The sequence below is a fragment of the Lepisma saccharinum genome, chromosome 21 (genome assembly GCF_977018435.1).
Source record: "Lepisma saccharinum chromosome 21, izLepSacc3.1, whole genome shotgun sequence".
NCBI classification, from domain to species: Eukaryota; Metazoa; Arthropoda; class Insecta; order Zygentoma; family Lepismatidae; genus Lepisma; species Lepisma saccharinum.
This window is the reverse complement of record NC_139249.1, coordinates 11,207,508-11,228,054: the sequence shown is the minus strand read 5'-3', so window position 1 is coordinate 11,228,054 and position 20,547 is coordinate 11,207,508. Positions and strand designations below refer to the sequence as shown.

Here is a 20,547-nt window from a genome sequence, read left to right as displayed (position 1 = left end):
TGATTCTTTTCTGCAATGCATTGAAAATTAGCAGAGAGAGATGTAAGACCAACAATAGACTGTTGTTGCTAAACAGTTTTCTCTTAAATGCATGAACAATTGTTTTAAGGAAAAGGAGCGCTCACATTTCTTGAGAGACAATTTATATCATTTTTGCTGTTGGTTTGTTATGAGGCGTATGAATTGCTTATGTAATGTATTTAAATAATATGTTATATGTATTAAAGAAACTTTGAATACGTACACAATTTAGTTTTAACATGCTGCACATGTATTTTCTTATTTTACGTCGCTCCATGTTGCATGTATGTAAAACATATATTGTACATGAAAGTTCTATATGTCATGTGTACAAAAAAGAATTATATTCGTTATGCATTTCTGTCCAAAAGATACAGTTTGTGTGCTTGTTTTCCATTATTAGATAATGTGAAATTGAATGTGTTGAAAAAATATTTCAAATCGTTTGTTCTAATACAAGTGTGTTAACACAAAATTCTACCCCTTTTTTGCGTGATTTACGAGGAAAATAACGTATTTGATACTACTACTACTACTACTACAAATAATATTAATAAAAAATATTGTCATTATTATATTATTATTGACACGTTTATCCTGGCACTTGCCCCCACCCCCAGTCAAAAATTAGTGGTTTTGCCTCTGTCCTGGCCTCTGGCGTTGCAGCGCGTAGTTAAATTTGAATTTGAATTTGAATTTAAAATTTTGGGTGCGTCAGCACTAAGGCTATTTTCCACCCGTCACATTATACGGGGTCCAGCCCCTTATCGTTACAAACAACAACTCTAACGTTGCATAACTAAAATCATAAAAAATTAAAATATTCTGACTTTCGTTAAAAGCTGAGGCTGCAAAGGGGCACTCAGCACACATAAGGACAAAAGAACAGGACAATACAAACAAAATTATACTGGCCATGGGGCCAGTCGCCAGAGCCTCGTTAGTCTTCAGTCCAGGGTGAAGTGAGGTTGACATTTGGGTGTACTACGTGGAAGGTCACCCCTTACACCCCTAGTTAAAATTTGAGATCTGAACAATTAATATATATATCATCCAACCGAGAATCAAACCTGGAAACTTTTGATTACAATGCCATCGCATTAACAAAGACATTATCTGGAAGATCAACATTTCCCATTGTTGTCACATCGCGTGTGTGTGTCTCACAGGTGCAGACAGATAGTTTTTCAAGCTGATTTATGTTGTAATGTAGCTTCAACTGACGCCTACAGTTGGACGACTGTTTGTTTCGCTGTCACGTTTTCGTCTTGCTTAGCGTCTCCAGAAAATGATTCTTCTCTTTCAGAATTAACAATTTCGAGCACGTTTCTCCATTTGCATTGTAATTTGAAACCTTCACATCCGTCGTGTAGGCAGGATTTTCGTCTTGCGCTTTATTTTTAGGCTATGTTGAGTAGGTTAGTTTCTAAGGTCTTCCCGGAGAAGAATGACTCACTCACAAGCACCTCTAGAAAAAAGCAACAACGTTCTGCCAAAATGGCAAGAGCTGTATCTCTTTTCTATCTTTCACCATTCTGAATGAGCTTGCTCTAACTAGAAGCAAATTTACCTGTATGCACACTAATGTTTGGAAATGACTATACAGAGTGTCATTTTAATGGCGCCCACGGACCACGGAAACGTATAAAGGACATCAAAACAAACAACTTTTCTCAGTAACATTTTTCTCGTTAGTTCATCGTTTCGGCGCTACAGTCGTTCAAAAAAGCCCGTTTTGCCGCCTGAATGCTGGCAACCACACATAACATTTGATTGCATTTGTGACGTCATATCCCGTCGTGAAGCGGTGCGTTCCAGGGTTGCCAGGTACACCCACATTCTGTTAAAAATGACATAGCCACATTATGTACCGTGAAACAAAACGAGAAAACACGTTCTCTAACCTAACAGGAAGTAAAGAAACGATACGAAAAATGGAAGAAAGAAAATAGAATTCATGTGGAAGTGGTCATACCGAATTTTGTCTCAGCGTACATGTCAAATAATTACAAAACTAGTTACCAAGTTTGCATCTACAATTTAGTCTATCCACTTCGTCCTTCTGATACTAGTTGTCTGTGACACACTGAACAGATGACAAAATAGAAATGAAAGAACTCAAAATTCCAAAGGTAAGCAACACATAATACATATAGGATACACATATACGTATAATGTATATTCAGGGCATTATGACACAAGTGATAAAAATGGTTGAAAATACGGGGATATAAGTAGTAGTAATACAAGCTCTCCGGCGACTGTGTTTATCTATGCACCGGATACACATGTAACAGTTTGCAACTCTGAACAGGGCAGTATATTTGCTACTGATTCATAATTAGATTGTTACTGTGGTTGTATGTGTTTTAGCCGTAATGTAACAACGTGAACCTCGGATACTTCCGTTATCAGCACAAAAGTACCACAAGGCATCTGGACACAAACCTGTAGATATCAACCTTGCAAAGAGATTTGCAAATATTGACATGTAGCTGGTTGTAAACAGCCACATGCAAGCTGTAAGTTCAATAAAATTTATTGTTGTTGATATTTGACATGTAGGCTGAGACAAAATGCGATATTGATACTTAATTTTGAATAGGTACCCGTACGTCTTTACCATTTCTCATATCGTTGGTTCACTTCCCCCTTCCCCTGAGATGACTACTGATCTTCTGGCTGGTAGGCTATGACGTTCGGTCTACTGGACGCGTTTCTCGCTTCGTTTTACAGCTAATAATGTGGTTGGTAGTTTGTAATTTTTCCCAAAATTTGTGTGTTCCTTGCAACCCTTCCGTGAGCTGTTTGGCCGCAGGAAATGACGTCACAGATACGATCAAATGTTGTGTTGGGTTGCCAGCATTCAGGCGGCAAAATGGCCTTTTTTGAAAGACTGTAGCGTCGAATCGACACACCAACGAGAAAAATGTTACTGAGAAAAGTTGTTTGTTTTGATGTCCTCTATACGAATGTGTGGTCCGTGGGCGCCATTAAAATGACACCCTGTATAGTTAAGTGTAACTCAGTTACAAGTAACAGCTACTTTTTATAGAAGTAACGTTATCAACAGCTACTTTACGACTCTTAAATTGTTAATTTGAAAATGTATACTATGGAGGATAAATTTGGTAACTCTGTTTCCAACTATATGTCTTCTCTGCTAAGGTGAAACGAGTTTCGTGAAATCGCCTAAGGCAATGTTCCATGCTAAATTTAGAACACCCACGCTTTATTGCAATTCGTCGCGTTCGATAAAAATTTTGTTATGGCTTTAGAAAAGTTGCTACTGTTATACCCAGCGGAATTTTGATAATTAAGCCAATTAATGAAGTTACACTGGAAACGAGCTACCTTTATGTACAAAGCAGGTAACAGTTTGTTGTTTTTGTAAGGGTGAAATATGTAAAGTTCCCCGTGCATATAGAACCGTGCCATGAAGGCGCATTTAGATGTGGGGGTAGGGCCCGACATATTCTCGATCTCGGCAATTTTTGGAGGTGATGTGATCAGCATCACGCTCCGGCCGCCATTACCGTCAGGTTTGGCCCCAGGTACCCATTGATACGATGCACAGTTTACGGCGAGTAGAAAATTCGTATCGAACAGTGAGGAAAACTGCGCATTTTCTCTCTTATGTACTACACTTCCTTGACTTTTCCCTTCTTCCTTCCGTCCACCTCTTCCCCCAGCTACCTTTCCACGTCCCTCTTTGCTCCCCCCGTTCTCGTGGAGGGAGATAGATAGATCCCTAATCTTCTTTATTCAAACTTCCCTGCTGGTGGCGCCGCCATGCGGGTGAGCCTGAAACTACTTGAGCGCTTCCTGCGGTGTCCGCGGGTCGGGCAAGGGGAATGCATCAGTGCTGGAAGCGGAGGTGAACCAGAAGGTACTCTCTCGCGTGTTGCTTCGACGAATACGAGTGCAATTCTATGACGCGATTTTTTTTCGTTCGAAGTTGAGGTGCAAAAATCAAGTTTTATTCGCGTAATGTTCTAGCAGAAGCTACCATGATTTAGGGAAGTGAAGTTGTTTGTTTTTACTTTTTGATCTGCTGGTGTTTTTTACCCGCTTCGACAAACAAATCCGCGCGCCGTTTTGGATTGCAATTTGCAGGCGTGTGCAAGTCAACTTGGTGATGTTGTGAGCGGATTCCGTGGTCGAAACGTGATCTTGAAACAACCCCTGTGACGATTCCAGACGTGTTTTGTACATAATTGTTCTTTGGGAAGTGTATTTATGAGTGTGTCCAGTGTGCTTACTGTTCTCATTATGCGGGAAGTGTCTGTAGACTTCCCGAAGAAGCTATTTTGATCGACGACAGAGTTTTGCATAACTTGCTACCACAGTTACCAACCACCCTTCCATACCCTTTCAGAAGACTGTTAAATGGCTTCTCTTGTCCTGTTGAACCGGGACGTATAAAAAAAGGAACACCCCCAATTACAAACGAGTTTGTCGTGAAAGAAGAAGGGTCTAACAGGAGGAATAAAATCTTTTTGCCACCAGAGGAGACAACCACCATGGAAATTAGTGCGCGGGTTTTTTTCGTGATTTTGTTTTTCGTGTGGGAAGACGGAGCAACCGGCCAGGAACTTACACGGTGCCCATGGGCATGTTCTTGCACCGGCCTTGCCGTGGACTGCTCCCACCGGGGACTGACGCAGATCCCAAGGAACTTACCACCAGAAGCCGAGAGAGTGTAAGTACCTGATTTAACTTCACTTGACGCGCAAATCGCATTAATATTATTTATGTAACGAAATGAAACCACCCAAAATATAAATTAGACACTTTTTTTTTTGGTACAATGGCAAGTTAAAAATAACTTGCGCCAACCTCCTTGGCCGAGTGGTTAGCACAGCGCTTTGCGGCGCTAGGGGTTCGAATCCTGGCCAGGACATAGGTGTTTTTTGTGAATGGTCTTTCATCACTCATCTTCATCTCGCGATTAGCGACAAGTGGCAGAGAAGCGAAGTAAAATAAACCAAAGCAATCCAAAATAATTTGCCCTTGTACGCAAAAGATGTCGAAAAATTAAGATTTACCATCGACGTATTTTAATTTGCCATTGTACACAAAAAGTGTGGAAAACTTACATTTGACATTTGAAAACTTGGAATTTACGCAATTACTAATGTGTATGTGTTAATTTCGTTACATAAATATGGTTTTTGTGATGTATTCCAAACATGGGCGTCCGGAAGGGGGGGGGGCGTACCCCCCTGGCATGAAAGTCAACCAATAATTATATATTTGTCACATATAATTTCATTTCAGCCACAGTTATATGTCTTAATTATTGCATGAATATGAAAAATTCAAATTTAAGCAATGTTTTTTGAGGGAACAACACTATTATTGGGGAAAATTTACATTGTTTGCCCCCCTGGAAAATAATATCTTCCTTGCCCCTCCCTGGAAAAAATCCTGCGGACGTCCATGATTACAAACAGTGGCGTGCCCCAGGAGTTTCGAAAGGGAAGGGTTACGTATACTTTTTCTGGTAGTCAGCTCTCATTTTGCCATCTTTTCCTACCTTCGACGTTTTTTTTTTTAGGAATACTGGGTCAAAAGGGGGGTTATAACCCCACCAACCCCCCCTTGGGCACGCCACTGATTACAAATTAAAAGCATTACAATTGTAATGATACGTTTCGTCGAATATATTCCGAGCATTTAGATATCTAAAACACGAAAGCGTCCCATGTGGCATGTTCATTAATCACGTTTGACAAGGATTACCTATATGTTATTCTTGGTGTTACTTCAAAAGTGTGCAGAAAGTTTGCAGCGTACAGAACTTTACGGATTTAATAGATTTGCCCATTTGTTCATGTATAATATTTCATTTTGTGTGTTCCGTGTAAATTTTGCTGCACTACGATTGGTGGGAATTACTGGTCGCATGTTTACATTGACGATAATCCCGCTGTTTAGTACTCAGTTCACAAACATCGTGTTATTGCCAGCAAAGAGTAAACAGTTACGTCTTGTTACTGAATTGATACTTTCAGCTGTATGTAGCGTTGAAGAATTTCACTCGGTACAAATGGTTGAATGAATGAATTCCAGTCAACTGCGGAAGAAAATACGAATCAGGGTGGCGTCAGAAACTTCTATCTTTCTAGCATTTTCGGCTGTTAGATTAGCCAAAGATTCAATAATTATTTAACCTATGTTACTGTATAGTTTTTTAGTTACAATATCTGTCTTGTCTGTAATGTCACTTTTAAGTGTTCGGCATATTATTCTTGAATGTGTCGACTTTGCTTTCCTCAAGTCTTTCCAACTGTTTATAATCCCTGTTGGGAGACGACGAAAGTGTTTTAGCCAATGTTTTTTGATTTTTCAGAAGAGCTGGTCTCGTCTACTGCCTGTGAAGAGTTTTTTGAGTGTTTTCTTCCCTAACCTTGCAATTTTATTTCCCCAAGGGGCTTTTTGCACACCCTTTTTTAACCTTTAGGCAAGAATTTTAGATAAGGGGCTATTTCCTCGCGTATATCGAATGGTGCAAAATGACATTATGTGCCGACGCACCAACATTTTAATTCATTGATTTGTGAAATATTACTTTTCCTAATGAAAGTTTTCGTGTTACGAAACTTAAGAAATGAGATCAGCATTGTGCTCTATGTAATTTACATTAATACATTTGATAACCCCGTACAGTGACATGTATAAGTATTGCTCGGCAAATTGTCCACGACTAAATTTTCTCTTGCGTTGTACAGCCAACGGCAAAGATAATAATAGGCAAATTGTCCATCACTATTTTTATTCTTTATTTTATTCTACATCCTGTGTTGTTTTAAGAAATGGAATTCCATTGATGCGAAGCAGATGATTTATCTCCTTATTGACGTTTTTATTTAAATTTATGATCATCACATTGTGGAAAACAAACTGAATTAAAATAGTGACCTGATGGACAATTCACTTACTATTTCTTTTGCCGTTGGGTGCACATGTTGTTTTACGTATGCTGGTACAGAGCTGGTCAGATGCCTCTTTACCATTTTCTTTTAATTCTTGAAGTTTTCATTGTTTAAACAAAGGTAAAAAAGGTAAAGTGCTCCCCTGTGCTTAGAACCACGCCATGAAGGCGTATAGGGGGTGTGGGGGTAACGCCCCACACTTTCATTGTTTAAACAGAGACCATAAACATGGCGGTGATGGGCAGTTTACGTGGGAATATTTGGAAAGAAACCTGGGAATATTTATGCACGGGAGTGTACACGAGCACATGTTACGTGTAACAACACGGTAGCAGCACCAACAACGCAGGTGTTGTGGGTTAGAAACATACTCATCATTCATTTCCTAAATGCGGTCAACCTAGCCCGTAAGAAATACGTGTTGAAAGTTGTTGGCATTTTGAACACCACAAACGCTAACTCTGTTATTTTCTATGTTCGTTTCCTTGTTTCGTTGCTTTCGTAGTTATGCAGTAGTATAAACCGTGACGATATGATGTGGTTGCTAAAGGTGGATTGGTCATTGAGAAATGTCGAGAATTCGAAGTCGGGACTTGTAAGTTTTGCTTCGCTGATAGCGAACTTCCTGCATAGCATATCACTTACTGTCTTCATCCGTTCGTTCCAATTGCATCATAGACACACATCACCACTTTACTACCTCTACGTTAATGAAGATGAACGATGAATTAGTACGTGAGAGAACTGTCATATTCTGGATTTGAACAAGGAAGTTTTCTACTTCACTGCCCCTTACGGTAACCAATATATCAGGCTACAGCGGGATTGCGCACACTTTTCCGGTTTTATCAGTGGCATCTGATAAGCCGTTGACAAGCTGTCACAATGTACAGGATTGCGCACAAAAAAAATGAGGCGATGTTGTCAGATGTAAAATGTTCTCAAGCCGTTCTCACTTCTGTTGTGTATAATCTGACCTAACCTTTCTCTCTTCTTGTCTAAAGAAAAAAAGGTTGTTTTTTCAGTGGCAACGTTGGATCAAAATCTGTGTGCAAAACAGGTCAGTGAGATTTGTGCGCAGTTCTGGATCTAAAGTGTGCGCAATTCGGTTGCGGCGATATATCAAGGACGCTGGTGTTCATTCTTCTTTTTTGGTGTCAATATGGGCGTAACTTGGGCACTAATTTTGAGGGGGCAGAATCGAACTTGGAGTTTAACTTTGGGGTAGGCAGTCACTTAAAGTTTTCATAAAAAAATAGTGTACATGATTATAGGCTAAATAACTATGACATTTGCGAAATCACAAATGAGACATTCCAGAGTTACGTGTACGCAGTGGCGACGATTGGCTTCCAAAATTTGGGGGAGGGGCAAAGACAGTATATTTCCCGTTGTAGATAAGGTTTAGCATAGTGCAGGGGCAAAAGTGGCGAAAAGTGTGTGTGTGGAGGGGGGGGGGGGGGTTGCCGCCACTGCGTGTATATTTCACACATGTAAGGTTCCAGACATGAGATTGGATTAAAATATTCATAATAGACTTATTTCATAGAATTATGAAGTACTTGGTGGTGTCTGTTAATAAATTTAAAAAAAACTTGAGCATGATATGCACGAACATGTGTTACGTGAGTGACACTTTAAAAATGTGGAAATAGTTTACTTCATTTGTGTGTGAAACATATAGGCTACAGATGCTTATAATTTTTGTTAGTGAAATATGCATTCACAAATATTTAAACCTTAATACAATTAAAGACTATAATGAATTTCAGATTAATTTATTTTGTTTCTTTTTACCCGGAGTAGGACCACTTTTCGTGGAATCCCCAAAATATTGTTCATTGTTCAGGTCCCAGGAGGTTAACAAAATTTGTAAATTTTAATAAACCTGAAAATTCTGAGGGGGAAGCAAGTGCCCCACTTGTCCCCACCAATAATAAATTTATTACTTACAAGACTTATTACCAGACATAAATAAAACGCCACGTAAGCATTCATACATTTATTGTATTACAATTAATGATAACTGATTGTAATTTTTTGGAAGAAAATTTCCAGCAGAAAGTAACTGCAAATGTAAGTTAGTAACTTTTCAAGTCTTTGTAACTGTAACTCTGTTACTTTTAATGTAAATATTGGCTCTTTTGAACATTAAGGCCGTTAATATAAAACTACATTTCGATTTTGACACACCATTCAGAAACCCCAAGACCATAAGTTTGTATTATGTAACTGTAGATGGCTCCACTGAAGAACTTTGCGAGTTTGTTGTCGAAATTGCAAGAGACTTTAGATTAATGTTTATTTTCTGCAACCCACAATCCATATTGTTCATGTTATATAATATTGAGCAGTATTATGAACGAATGTAATCCACTAGATGGTATAATGCTCTACCCCATTAATTAATATGGATTATTTCTTTTAAAAATAGAAATATAATACACGTCCATGCAATCTTGCATGATGTGACGTCATGCAGATAATCTGTCTTTGAAATTGCTTCACTAGTGGGTGGATTCATATTTTTAACCGACACAGATCGTGAGCTGTGCTAACTAGGATTTGGCCATCCTGCGTTGTTTGTGAAACGCGTGGGTTGCAGGGTAATACATCTTAAACAAAAAAAACGTGAAGAATGATTTTGGGTTACGATTAGTGTTCAAAGGCTGACCTAAAAACGTACTAAAAATACAAGATAGTAAAAAAGGTAAAGGTAAAAGGTAAAGTGTTCCCCTGTGCATAGCACCACGCCATGAAGGCGTATAGGGGGTGTGGGGGTAACGCCCCACACTTTCTTGATCCGGTCGTGAGTGGGGGTGATGTGATCAGCATCACGCCCCTGACCGCCTTTACCCCCCAGGGTTTCCCCCAGGTACCCATGTTATTCGACGCTGGGTGGGCGCCGGGGCCGCTTTCACCGTTAGAAAAGTTCCCGGATTTGAACCGGCCGGGGGTCGAACCCGGGACCTTGAGCATGGTAGTCAGACGCGTTACCGACTGAGCCACCGCGGCCACTAAAAAATTATCTATTAAAAATACCCATAAAATTACATATTAATATATGTTTGAATTTATTTATAACTGACAAACATCATGTTTTTTAAAAGATACTTCAATAATGCCATACAACTATACGTTTTAGCCGATGAAAAAGTAATTAAGAACAATTGTACTTTTTTATTTGGGCCTGGAACACTGTCTTCGATTTCTTCCCGTCTCAGTTGTTTGCGACGAGGCTCCAATAATGCGCAATTCTTTCTTTAAGGGTTGTTATTCCATTTCTGAGAAGCTCCCAGAATGAGGAGGAAAAGATCGAAAATTGTGGACATTTTGCTTACTGCTATCTTGCTGATTGTACGCTTAGTACACGCCCAGTCGCGTGCCCAAGGGGGGGTTTGTGGGGGTTATAACCCCCCCTTTGGCCCAGTATTCCTAAGAAAGGAACATCAAATGCAGGAAAAGATGGCAAAATAAGGGCTGACTACTAAAAAATGTATACCTAACCCCCTCCTTTCGAAAATCCTGGGCACGTCACTGTACACCCCAATGATAGTAGCAGTTATTGGACAAGAAGCGTATACGGTTTCATCGCGCTACGACGCTAGGAGTTTCCGGGTTTGAATCCCAGCCTGGGCGTGTGTGTCCTTTGTAAGTGTCCATTCATCAATCTCATCCTCATCTTCGCGATTAGCCAAAAGTGGCAGAAAAGCGAAGTAAAATAAACCAAATCATAAGTGTATGTGATTCGAAATGATGCTCCCACGATTTTTGTAAGGGGATCTTACGTATACTGTTCAGTAGTTAGCCACCATTTTGGCTTTACCTACCTTTGACGTTATTTTTTTCCCCTTCAATACTGGGCCGAAGGGCGGGGATTTATAGCCCCACCAACCCTTCATTGGGCACGCCACTGGTTGTTCGGCATCCGGTGCAGGCACAGTGGTTCGGATCCCATTTTAAACTGCAGGTCTAGTCCCGATTAGCCTATTTTGTCCATAAACTGGACTAAAAACCTCAAACGAAGCGCATGTGAATCTGTCATTTCAATAAGCCAGGACACCACGATAAGTACAGTGTGTCCCAAAATAGTGTTTACACTCTTTGAATGTTAATAACAGATAAACTATTAATGGTAACTTGACTGGACTTTTTGTGTTTGAAGCTGCAATATCTACATTGAGTATGTGTGTGAGAGCGTGTGTAAGCATTCTGTTGTTTTTATTTCCATCACAGCCCACCAGGGGTAGGCATTTGTGTACCCAAACTCGCAGAGGTGAGCAGTTTTTCTTTTGGGCAATCTTAAGAAGTGTCAAATAACCACCCAGATCTCACAATTTAACACCCAGTGGCGTACACTGAGCCCAAGGTTTGGGCTATCTCACTGCCACATGGTCCTAGGCTATGAATATAAATAAGTTTACGAACTCCTAGGAAGTCAGGTTGCCAACTCCTAGGAAGTCGGGTTGCCAACTCCTAGGAAGTCGGGTTGCCAACTCCTAGGAAGTCGGGTTGCCAACTCATAGGAAGTCGGGTTGCCAGCTCATAGGAAGTCAGGTTGCCAGCTCATAGGAAGTCAGGTTGCCAACTCATAGGAAGTCAGGTTGCCAACTCACAAGTAATCACCATCATCTCACTGATATGAATAATTTTATTTACAATTTCTGATAGATTTTTCTCCTGTATTTTATTCTCTAGACTTCAGGCTTCGCAGATAGCCTAGCTTGCCTAGAATATACGCTCCTGTCAACACTGTTAGATTTCTACCTCTTGGTAACTGAAGAGCGATGTGTACCCCACAAAGCCTGAATGACATGAAACGTGCGATTGACACTATCTGTGCTTCCCTTCCTGTGGAAACCGTATCTGCTGTTTGTTGATTTGTCGACCTGTTCTATAGTATTGCAGACAAAGTACTGCTGCCAATGAATATCTGTAACTTTAAGGTATGTGACACGCCAAAAAGCAGCTGTTATTAGTGTTCCCATTATTAACGTTCTAAGAGTGTAAACACTATTTTGGAACACTCTGTATAACAATCGACAAATTATAGCGGAGGATAGAGCTCCACGATCCACATAAGTTGGCACCACTGATTAATGCGATAAAATGAGTTAACCATATACATCATTATTAACTTAGTGAATGTTCCATATACTTGCTCTGTTCTGTGATCTATTTTTCAGAATTAGTTAGCAAGAGTCAGGTATTCCTGCACTACTCAACCGAATTTGTTACAACGATACGAATGCCAATTGCGAACTCATTGTAAGAACTCACTTTGCTTCAAAATTCTGAAACCGGAAGTGATATTGATAATCGAACAGTTGGTTATATTTATTTTCCTTTACTCAAGAACAACCACGCCCTCTTGTTATCTGCCGTGAACCCACTGAAGCAGGTTTAAGGTTTTATTTCCTGATCAGTGTTGACAATGCACAGTAAACTATAGTGTGATTAATTTCGAGGCAGACGGCACTATCTACAAATGTGTTTCGGTGTAGGGGGGGGGGAGACCGAACCAAGTGACTCTGGAATAATAATAATGTTTAAATTAAAATAATTATATTAAATCAAATTAATACTAATTACAATACATAAATTAATATTTCATTATTACACGATTAGGTAAAAAGACTATAAGAACAGAGATATAACAGCGGATATTCATTACGTAGCTTACCTACCTGTAGTTAAGATCGGAATAATTTACATAAAAGCAAGTGACCTGGCAATGAAATTAATGTCAAATAGATGAATAATTGAATATTTATCGAATAACAAACAAACATTGGAGAAAGTAAGTTTCTGATTAATATTTTATGCATATTATTTTGAGTAGTAGCCTAGTGTAGTCATTTAATGTCGTAGCCTATGATCCCAATATAAACCTTGTCTTTTAAAAAAGTCCACAGGAAATTAATAACCATTGATTATGCAACAAATGCTAATATTTTCATTACTTATATTTTAGTACTTGGTAAGTCTTTCGGGGGGTCCGGACCCCTGGACCTCCCCCCCCTAAATACAACAAATGCTAAACGAATATATTTTTCATTATTTAATTTTAGTACTTGATAAAGTCTTTTTTTGGGGGGGGGTCCGGACCCCTCCTAAATACGCCCTTGCCTTGGCTGCGTTTCGCTAACACCCCTGTCTTAAAGACGGGGAGAGCTGAGTTTTATACACAGCTTTTTGAACTGTGTGCAATGTCTTCGTAATGCTATTACGATCGTTCTGAAGTCTCAAGATTTGGTGAAAACCGCGCTTATTTGGCAACTATGATTCCTGTCGTAAAAGTTACTGCAATATGCATAACCTAAATATTACTAATCGTGATTCCATGGCTTGAACGAAGGTCAGGTCCTTGTCTATACAATCCTTGCTAGCATAATTCGTGCTCAATTCACGGAATTTGCAGGAAATGACTGAAACAAAGTACTGCATGCAAAGATCTTGTCTAGTTTGGATGTCCCGAGTCTGAATCATGTCTAGACATGTTTATACTTTGTCCCCTGTAAGAACGAAACCAGTGTAAACAGATACGCCTGCCTTCTAGTAATCCTATTGGTTGTTGTAATGGCAGGCGTGCAGGAATCTTCCGCGTTGGAATATAGTGCATGTGATGAAGCCATATCACTCAACGTAGCTGCTGTATTGAAGCTGTGGAACCTTGTATTATGAATGTGTTGTCATACAACCAATATATTCATGCACAAAATAAAGCCAGAACTAACACCCAGGAAAGGAACTGTTTCTCAGTTTGTGTTGTAAAACTCTCGGAGACAAGTTCTGTCAAGTGTGCGACATGAACAATGCATTCTAATGACTTCTGTTTCTTATCTTTGTTGGTTAGGTTACGTCACCTAACATTTCATAGTATTTTGGAACAAAAGAATGTGATTACATCGATACACAGGTTATTTCCATCAGTAGCCTAGTAAAATGAGTTAAAATAGGTGGAAATTAAAGCTAAATTTTTGCAGACATGTTCAGAATGTATCCCAGTATAACTTCCATACTAAAAGTCACCGAAATTGTAAGTTGAGCTTTAGTGGTGGCCAATTTTAGATTTTTAGTTAAATTTTTCGCTAAAAATTAAGGGGGAAGAAATTCAAACGAGTAAAATATACATCTCGACGAAGAGAAAAGAGAGCCCTCTGGTGCCGTTATCGAATTTTCAGCCGTAAACGAACGTGGGCGATGCAATAAGCTGCATGCCATGTACTCCTGCCCCTGCGTTGCCAAAATGTGGGCGTTCTCAAACACATCGTTGTCACCTTTATTTTGTGTCAAGTGTTATGTATCATCACAGAGGAGAAAACCCTACACTTCGAAAGCAGAGACGTGTTATTTAGCGAGGTCGACCCACGTTATACATATGACAACACGGGAAGCTAAGAAAAAGCGAGAGGAGAAAACAAATGACTGTCTACTTACGTCGCGAGTTTGCCGGCGTTTCACTTCTCTTGGTCGAGCTGTATTTGTATACTCATTATTAGGGAGACATATTTATGGTAAATAAAAACTGAGGAGAGCGGTAAATAAAATGTTAGATCAGCGGTATATACCAGCGGTGGAGAAAAAACAAAAACGGACTAATCTTATCGCTGCTACAGCTAGCAAGTTCAATGAAACTGGAAGTTGATTAGACATTCGGGTGAAGTAAGGAATGCAGCTTGACAGGGAGCGAATTTTTGGAGCTGAGATTATGTGCATGGGAAATCCCAATTTGCAGCGTCTTCCTGATGTGATCGAAGATAAAACGTTCTTCAGCTGCAAGTGGTAGGAAACTTTAGGCAAACGTTTCGTTACAAATCGACAGTTTGCGCGCACAACCTCGATTGCCGGTTTTTGCGTGTTTTCTACTTAATTTGATGATATTTCACGGTTATTTCGCGAAAAAGCGTTCATTTCGTGGAAAAGCACACATTTCGCATTACTTCGCGAATAAAACTCATGGATATTTCATCATTGGGGGTGTAGTTACGTCCAGAATGTTCAAAATTGCATCTTTTTTTTTCCACATTTCGCGCGTCGCGAAAATTCAATGTCCCTACTCATTATGTAGGTTAAGACTGCACAAAATAAACCGCCACCTTTGCTTGAGGGTAGTGCCTATTGTGGTATTCGAAACTCTAGGACTTGACAAAGTATTATTCCCAACGGCTAGCAATTTGTAATCATGTGGGGGGTGCAGGGTCGAGAAGGAATAGTCCCCCTTACTCCCGTACAGATTGAGTCATTTCATCCGATCATGTATCCTCATCGTTGCGAAGGCTTTTTCGAACAGCGCGCTACGACGGCAGGGGTCCCGGGTTCGGATCCCGCCCTGGACATAGGTGTTCTTTGCGAGTGCCCCTTCATCAATTTTATCATATCATCACCCGTCTTCATCACATTAGCCAAAAAGTAACGTCGACGATAAGGTAAGGTAAATTTCCCCGTGCATATAGCACCGTGCCATGAAGGCATATTTAGGGGGGATAGGGCCCCACACATTATTGATCCCGACCATTTTTGGTTTTTGATTTGATTTGAATTAGTTTATTTTTCTTCGCGTTTTGTGCCTCTTGGCTAATTTGCGAAGATGGGGATGAGTGATGAAATGATGAAATTGATGAATGGACATTCACAAACAACCAAGCCCGACCGGGATTCGAACCCGGGACCCTTGGCGTCGCAGCGCGATGTGCTAACCACTCGGCCACAGGGTCGGGCTCGGCCATTTTTTGGAGGTGATGTAAACAGCACCACGCTCCGGTCGCTTTTACTTCCCCCAGGGTTATAAGAAAGTAACAAAAATAAAAATAAATATTTTTCGAGACATACATACATACATTATATATATATATATATATATATATATATATATATAAATATATATATCCCTCTTTTTCGTTTCTTCCTTTTCCTCTTTTCCCCTCTTTACCGTTCCTTCTCACCTATTTTTTTTCCTCTCTCTTCTTCTTTCTCTATCTCTTCACGCCTGCCCCTGTGGCGTAGTAGTTAGTACGACACTATAGGTCCCGGGATCGAATCCTGGCCTGGGCATCGATGTTTCTGAGTGTCCATTCATCAATCTCATCACATCATCCCCCATTACCATCTTCGCAAATTAACCAAAAGTGGCACAAGAAGCGAAGCAAAATAAAGCAAATCAAATCTTATCTCCTCACTCTATCAAATACGAACATCACATAACATAATCCTGAAATGTAGCCATAGTTCTAATATTTTCACAGAGGAAGTACAGTATATACAAAAGTGAAAGCATCACGAACCTTGGTTAGAAATCCTCCGGAAGGAGGTGTCCGTGATTTGAATCCGTGACCTTTCGAAGCTTAACCGAGTGCCTACAAGAACACATAATCGAGGTCAGCCTCAGATCGTGTATCGTGGGTTCGCGGCATCGTATGAACCTGTGCAGCGCGCTGAAACTCGTAATGTAGGCATCCAGAGGGCCAGTCGTTCACTCTCTCCCCTCCCCCTGCCTGCCTCGGATTCAGGGGGCAGCAGTGAAGACCGCGCCACGTCAATAAATCAATAAAAATGTCTCAGAAACAATTTCCCAATGCCTCAACAACGGTACACGAAGGAGTACACGAGACCCACCTTTGAGTGGAGGAAGTTTCTTTGAACGCGAGGAAGGAGAGGGGGGAAAAGAGTTGGGCAAGGGGGAGAGGGTGTTAATCGACGGTTCACGTGAACGTCTTACTGGTTTTTATTCCAAGTCTTGTTCGAACTGCGAGAGAGAAAGATTCTGTTTTCGTTTTAATTTCTCTTTTCGGAAAAGAACCAGCGCAAGTTCAAAACATTACTGCAAACGGTCGTGCCTGTACCAGATCCGGACTGTATACGGGATTTCCTGTTTGTTTCCCCGATATATCAGATGCTTGTAATTAAATTTCTCTAGTCAGCGCCCTCTGGAGCCAGTTCGGAGCCAGTTCCCTTATCGCACAACACTAGAGCAACCTTGCGTTCTGACGTCACTGGGAAATTATTTTATTGTTAGTTTAAATGGCCAAGTTGTTAGGCTACGTAGATTTAGTTCTCTTAGCATAAATAATAAATTTTGAGTGTATTTATGCTAATAGAACCAAACTTAACAGACCTAACTGAACAACGTAGGAATTCGTCTGACGTCAGAACTCAAGGTTGCTTTAATGTTGTGCGATAAGGGAAACCCATGGGCAAGCGAATGCTGAAAAAAAGGTAGTTCAAATTTTGACCACCAGGTGGAAACGTGCCGCTAAAATCTGATACACAATGAACATCTTGCTGTTGAATCACACTGTCGTACACTTCTAAAGGGTCATTCACGTTGACATATTGAAGAATGCTGTACTGATATAAACTTAAATATAAAGAATGTCCGATTTCTGGTTGTTACTTCAGCGCCACATTTCCACCTGGCGAAAATTTATCAAGGGGCCCGGATTCAACACCCGGTGGTTCGGATCCCAGTTTAAACTGTAGGCCAAGTCCCGATTAGCCTATCTGTGCATACAGAGGACTAAGGACAAAAAAAACTAAACAACATATAAAGCTCACAGGTAGAATGGAACGTCGTACTATGTCATGCTGGTCGTTTCGAGACAGCTTTTCGATCCTTCCGCAACCGTAGCTCCAACCGACAAGAGATAGAGGCACGGGCGAAGGTAAGAGTATAATAATTTCCAATTTCGTCGTCTCACAATGAAGCCATATATAGAAAGAAGTTATGGCGGTAACTATGGAATGAATAAAGGGACAACGATAACTTTCTAACGCTCCACCTCCAAGGTTTTCGAACAAACTCCTAATAATCTATTGGTAACCTTAATCACGTGACATGCCGTAAACAACTGTTCCAGATCCTTAGTGAATATCCAGTCGGATACATCAAAGGGTACCACCTCAGGAATTACAAGGGTAGGGCGCGTCTCTCTGCCTTCCTGATTGCTCCTCTAACAATGTGACCTTCCCTCTTCACCAACCCTCCCACCCACACACCCTTTTTTTTTTCGTGCGACATGAAGTATGATTACATTACTACAGTTTACCACAATTAGTTATTCTGAGAAATGCACGGCGAATCTTTTGAGGTGCCGTAGACCTGTTGGAAAATGAAGAATTAGTTTTTGAATGTAGTATTTGCCTGGAGTTTATGGAATTAAGACTTCAGAAAGGCAGCAAATAATTTAACTTGTTCCCATGACACTAGATGTCGTATTAACTTGGGAAATATGTCAAAGTCAGGGAAATCAACTTAAGAGTGAACCTGTCTAGGAAAAGTCAGGGAAACATTTTGTTTTTGCTTGCCAGGATTGCAAACTAAAAATGTATTACTTTGTGTAAAATGTATTTTCGCCATTTATTTCAACCGTGCTGTGAACTTCACTGAAGGAATTGTTGAATGTGAAGTTAATTTCCGTGGACTGATTATCTCACTAGATTCCTAGTTTTTTTTTCATCTTGTTTTCATAAATCCATTTACATAATTAAATCCCAAACTACCAATGTTGCCATACACACACACTTTATAAAACATTGTAAAGTTGATTATTAAGCCACATGCGATCTGTAATAAATATGATAAGCATTTACAGAGGCTCATGTGTTTCTTATAGACAGACATCAACAACTTCAAGTTACAGCTAATCAAATGGAAGTGTCGACTTTTCCCAACACACACAAAATCTTCAACCTGTCCTCTTTCCGTTCTTGAGTTTTTCTAAACCAACGGAAGATTGATATTCCCAAGAGAACAACTAAAATAATACTTCCATAAGCGTAATGCTAAGTTTTCTCCCCCTCTCACAACTATCCAGCGTACAGACCTCTCTTTCTCCGTCTGGCTGGACATGGAAACTATTCCTCGTGCCCTTAACCTGAGTAATGCAGACGGACCAAAAACTTACCTGAAACTAGACACACACTCGATCGTCATTCTAACATGCCGTGTCACATATTGGCCTGATTTCCGAATTCCTCGTATAATAGAATACATTCTTGTAAGTTCCCTTTTCCAGCAGCCATTAGCAACAGCTGCACAAACTTGAAAAGAATCCTAACGATCTCCTGCTTCCTATTTGTGCCACCAGAGGACATCACCTGTCTGTCTCTAGTTAACACTTTTCGCTCTCCCCCTAAAACTGTGTGCAGGACAGAAATATTTCAGTGGTTCGTTGAAAAGAAGAAATGGGAGAAACCTGGCGTGACAGGGACTGGGGGAGGGGGGCGCGAGCTGAAAAGAAAGGGAGCAGGTTGTCACTGGCAAACGTTTCCATTACGCCCCATGAAATTCAGATCTTTGGATGGACGCGTCGCGGGAGGTCCATTAATTCACACCGAAAATTTGGCGCGAAAGAGAAGCAGGGGCGGGGGATGGAGTGGATAAAAAAGATTCCGAATGTAAGGGGATGAAGGGGGGAGGAAGTGTCTGGCTGTGGGCCAGCGAAAGGTTAAAAATCTCTTCATAGGAAAACTTGTCAAAATTCTCTGCACCACGATTCTTTTTGTCATCATTTTCTGCTTTTCTTTCTCGTGAAGAAGGGTCCACACAAGATATCTCCTCTGTAACGCCAATGGAATGTACCGGAAATAATAGTAATTTAAGGCATTTATTTTAAATGAAAAGAGCTTGTCGTAAATAAACGGCAATGTTATAGATGTTAGGCTCCTGCGTAGCGCGCTCGCCTTTGATGGCGAGCGGTCCCGGGTTCGATTCCCGGTGGGTGCTCCCAACATTTCGGCGTTGACCCAGCGTCGTGAGCACAATTGGGAAGCTACTACAAGAAGTAGCTCCATAGATAGCCGGGACAGAGTATAGGTGGGTTTCATGTGACGTCAGGATTCGCACCGCCGCCATGTTTGCGGCAAAGCTGTTTGTCGTCTGCAAGGAAATACCCACCAAGCAGCGTTGGTTACACCTGCGCCAAGTGAGCGTTTGTTGTTAGTACTGTGTCAAATGTCGGTAACATTGCAAAAGAATGCAACGAAAAGGCCAACTCTAGTTCACCTGTGTTTATTCACTTGAACCAGCTACATGGAATAGGTTTGTTTTCGTATTTATCAGTGGTTGGGATTCTGCTTGAAATATTTACATCCAGGAAGTAATCTATGTTTCCCGCTCGGGATGGGAGAAAGTGGTCATCAACGACCTTGAGTACAGATTAACTGAAAATTCCAAGACTCAGCCATTATCTTCTGTGTTTCCTTTTAAGGTTTGTTCAAGCGCAGTAATTTGAAATTTTGAGTTGTTCAAAAACAGTAACTTCACTCCTTGCTTTAACAATTTGGGATATGCAGGCCTCAGTGACGGAGTGTTTAGCACAACGCACTACGATGCTAGGGCTCCCAGTTCGAATCTCGGCCTGGGCATGACTGATCTTAACGACTAGCCAAAAATAGCAGAAAAACGAAGTGAAATGAACCAAATAAATCACTCAGTCTGAGATACTTTGATATATCATCAACATGTTTTAACCCAGCAGTGTTTTTTTTTCTGACAGTACGCAAAACCTACTACCGGCACCTTTTCTCATGAATAGGATAACAATTAATAACAGTTTGTGCTCAAACCAATGTTGCCAGGGATTGTTAT

At 40.5% G+C, this 20,547-nt stretch overlaps 1 protein-coding gene across 4 annotated transcripts in view; it reads left to right on the top strand.

Moving 5' to 3' along the window:
- Positions 1-3,898: 3,898 nt before the first annotated feature.
- Positions 3,899-20,547, top strand: part of sli (slit guidance ligand) — a 710,118-nt gene continuing 693,469 nt past the window's right edge. For all 4 annotated transcript variants that reach the window (XM_083142573.1, XM_083142572.1, XM_083142575.1 and 1 more), the window contains exon 1: positions 3,899-4,723. In XM_083142573.1, coding sequence (XP_082998699.1) covers positions 4,545-4,723 — 179 coding nt within the window. In that variant the 5' untranslated portion in view covers positions 3,899-4,544. The remainder of the gene's footprint in view (positions 4,724-20,547) is intronic.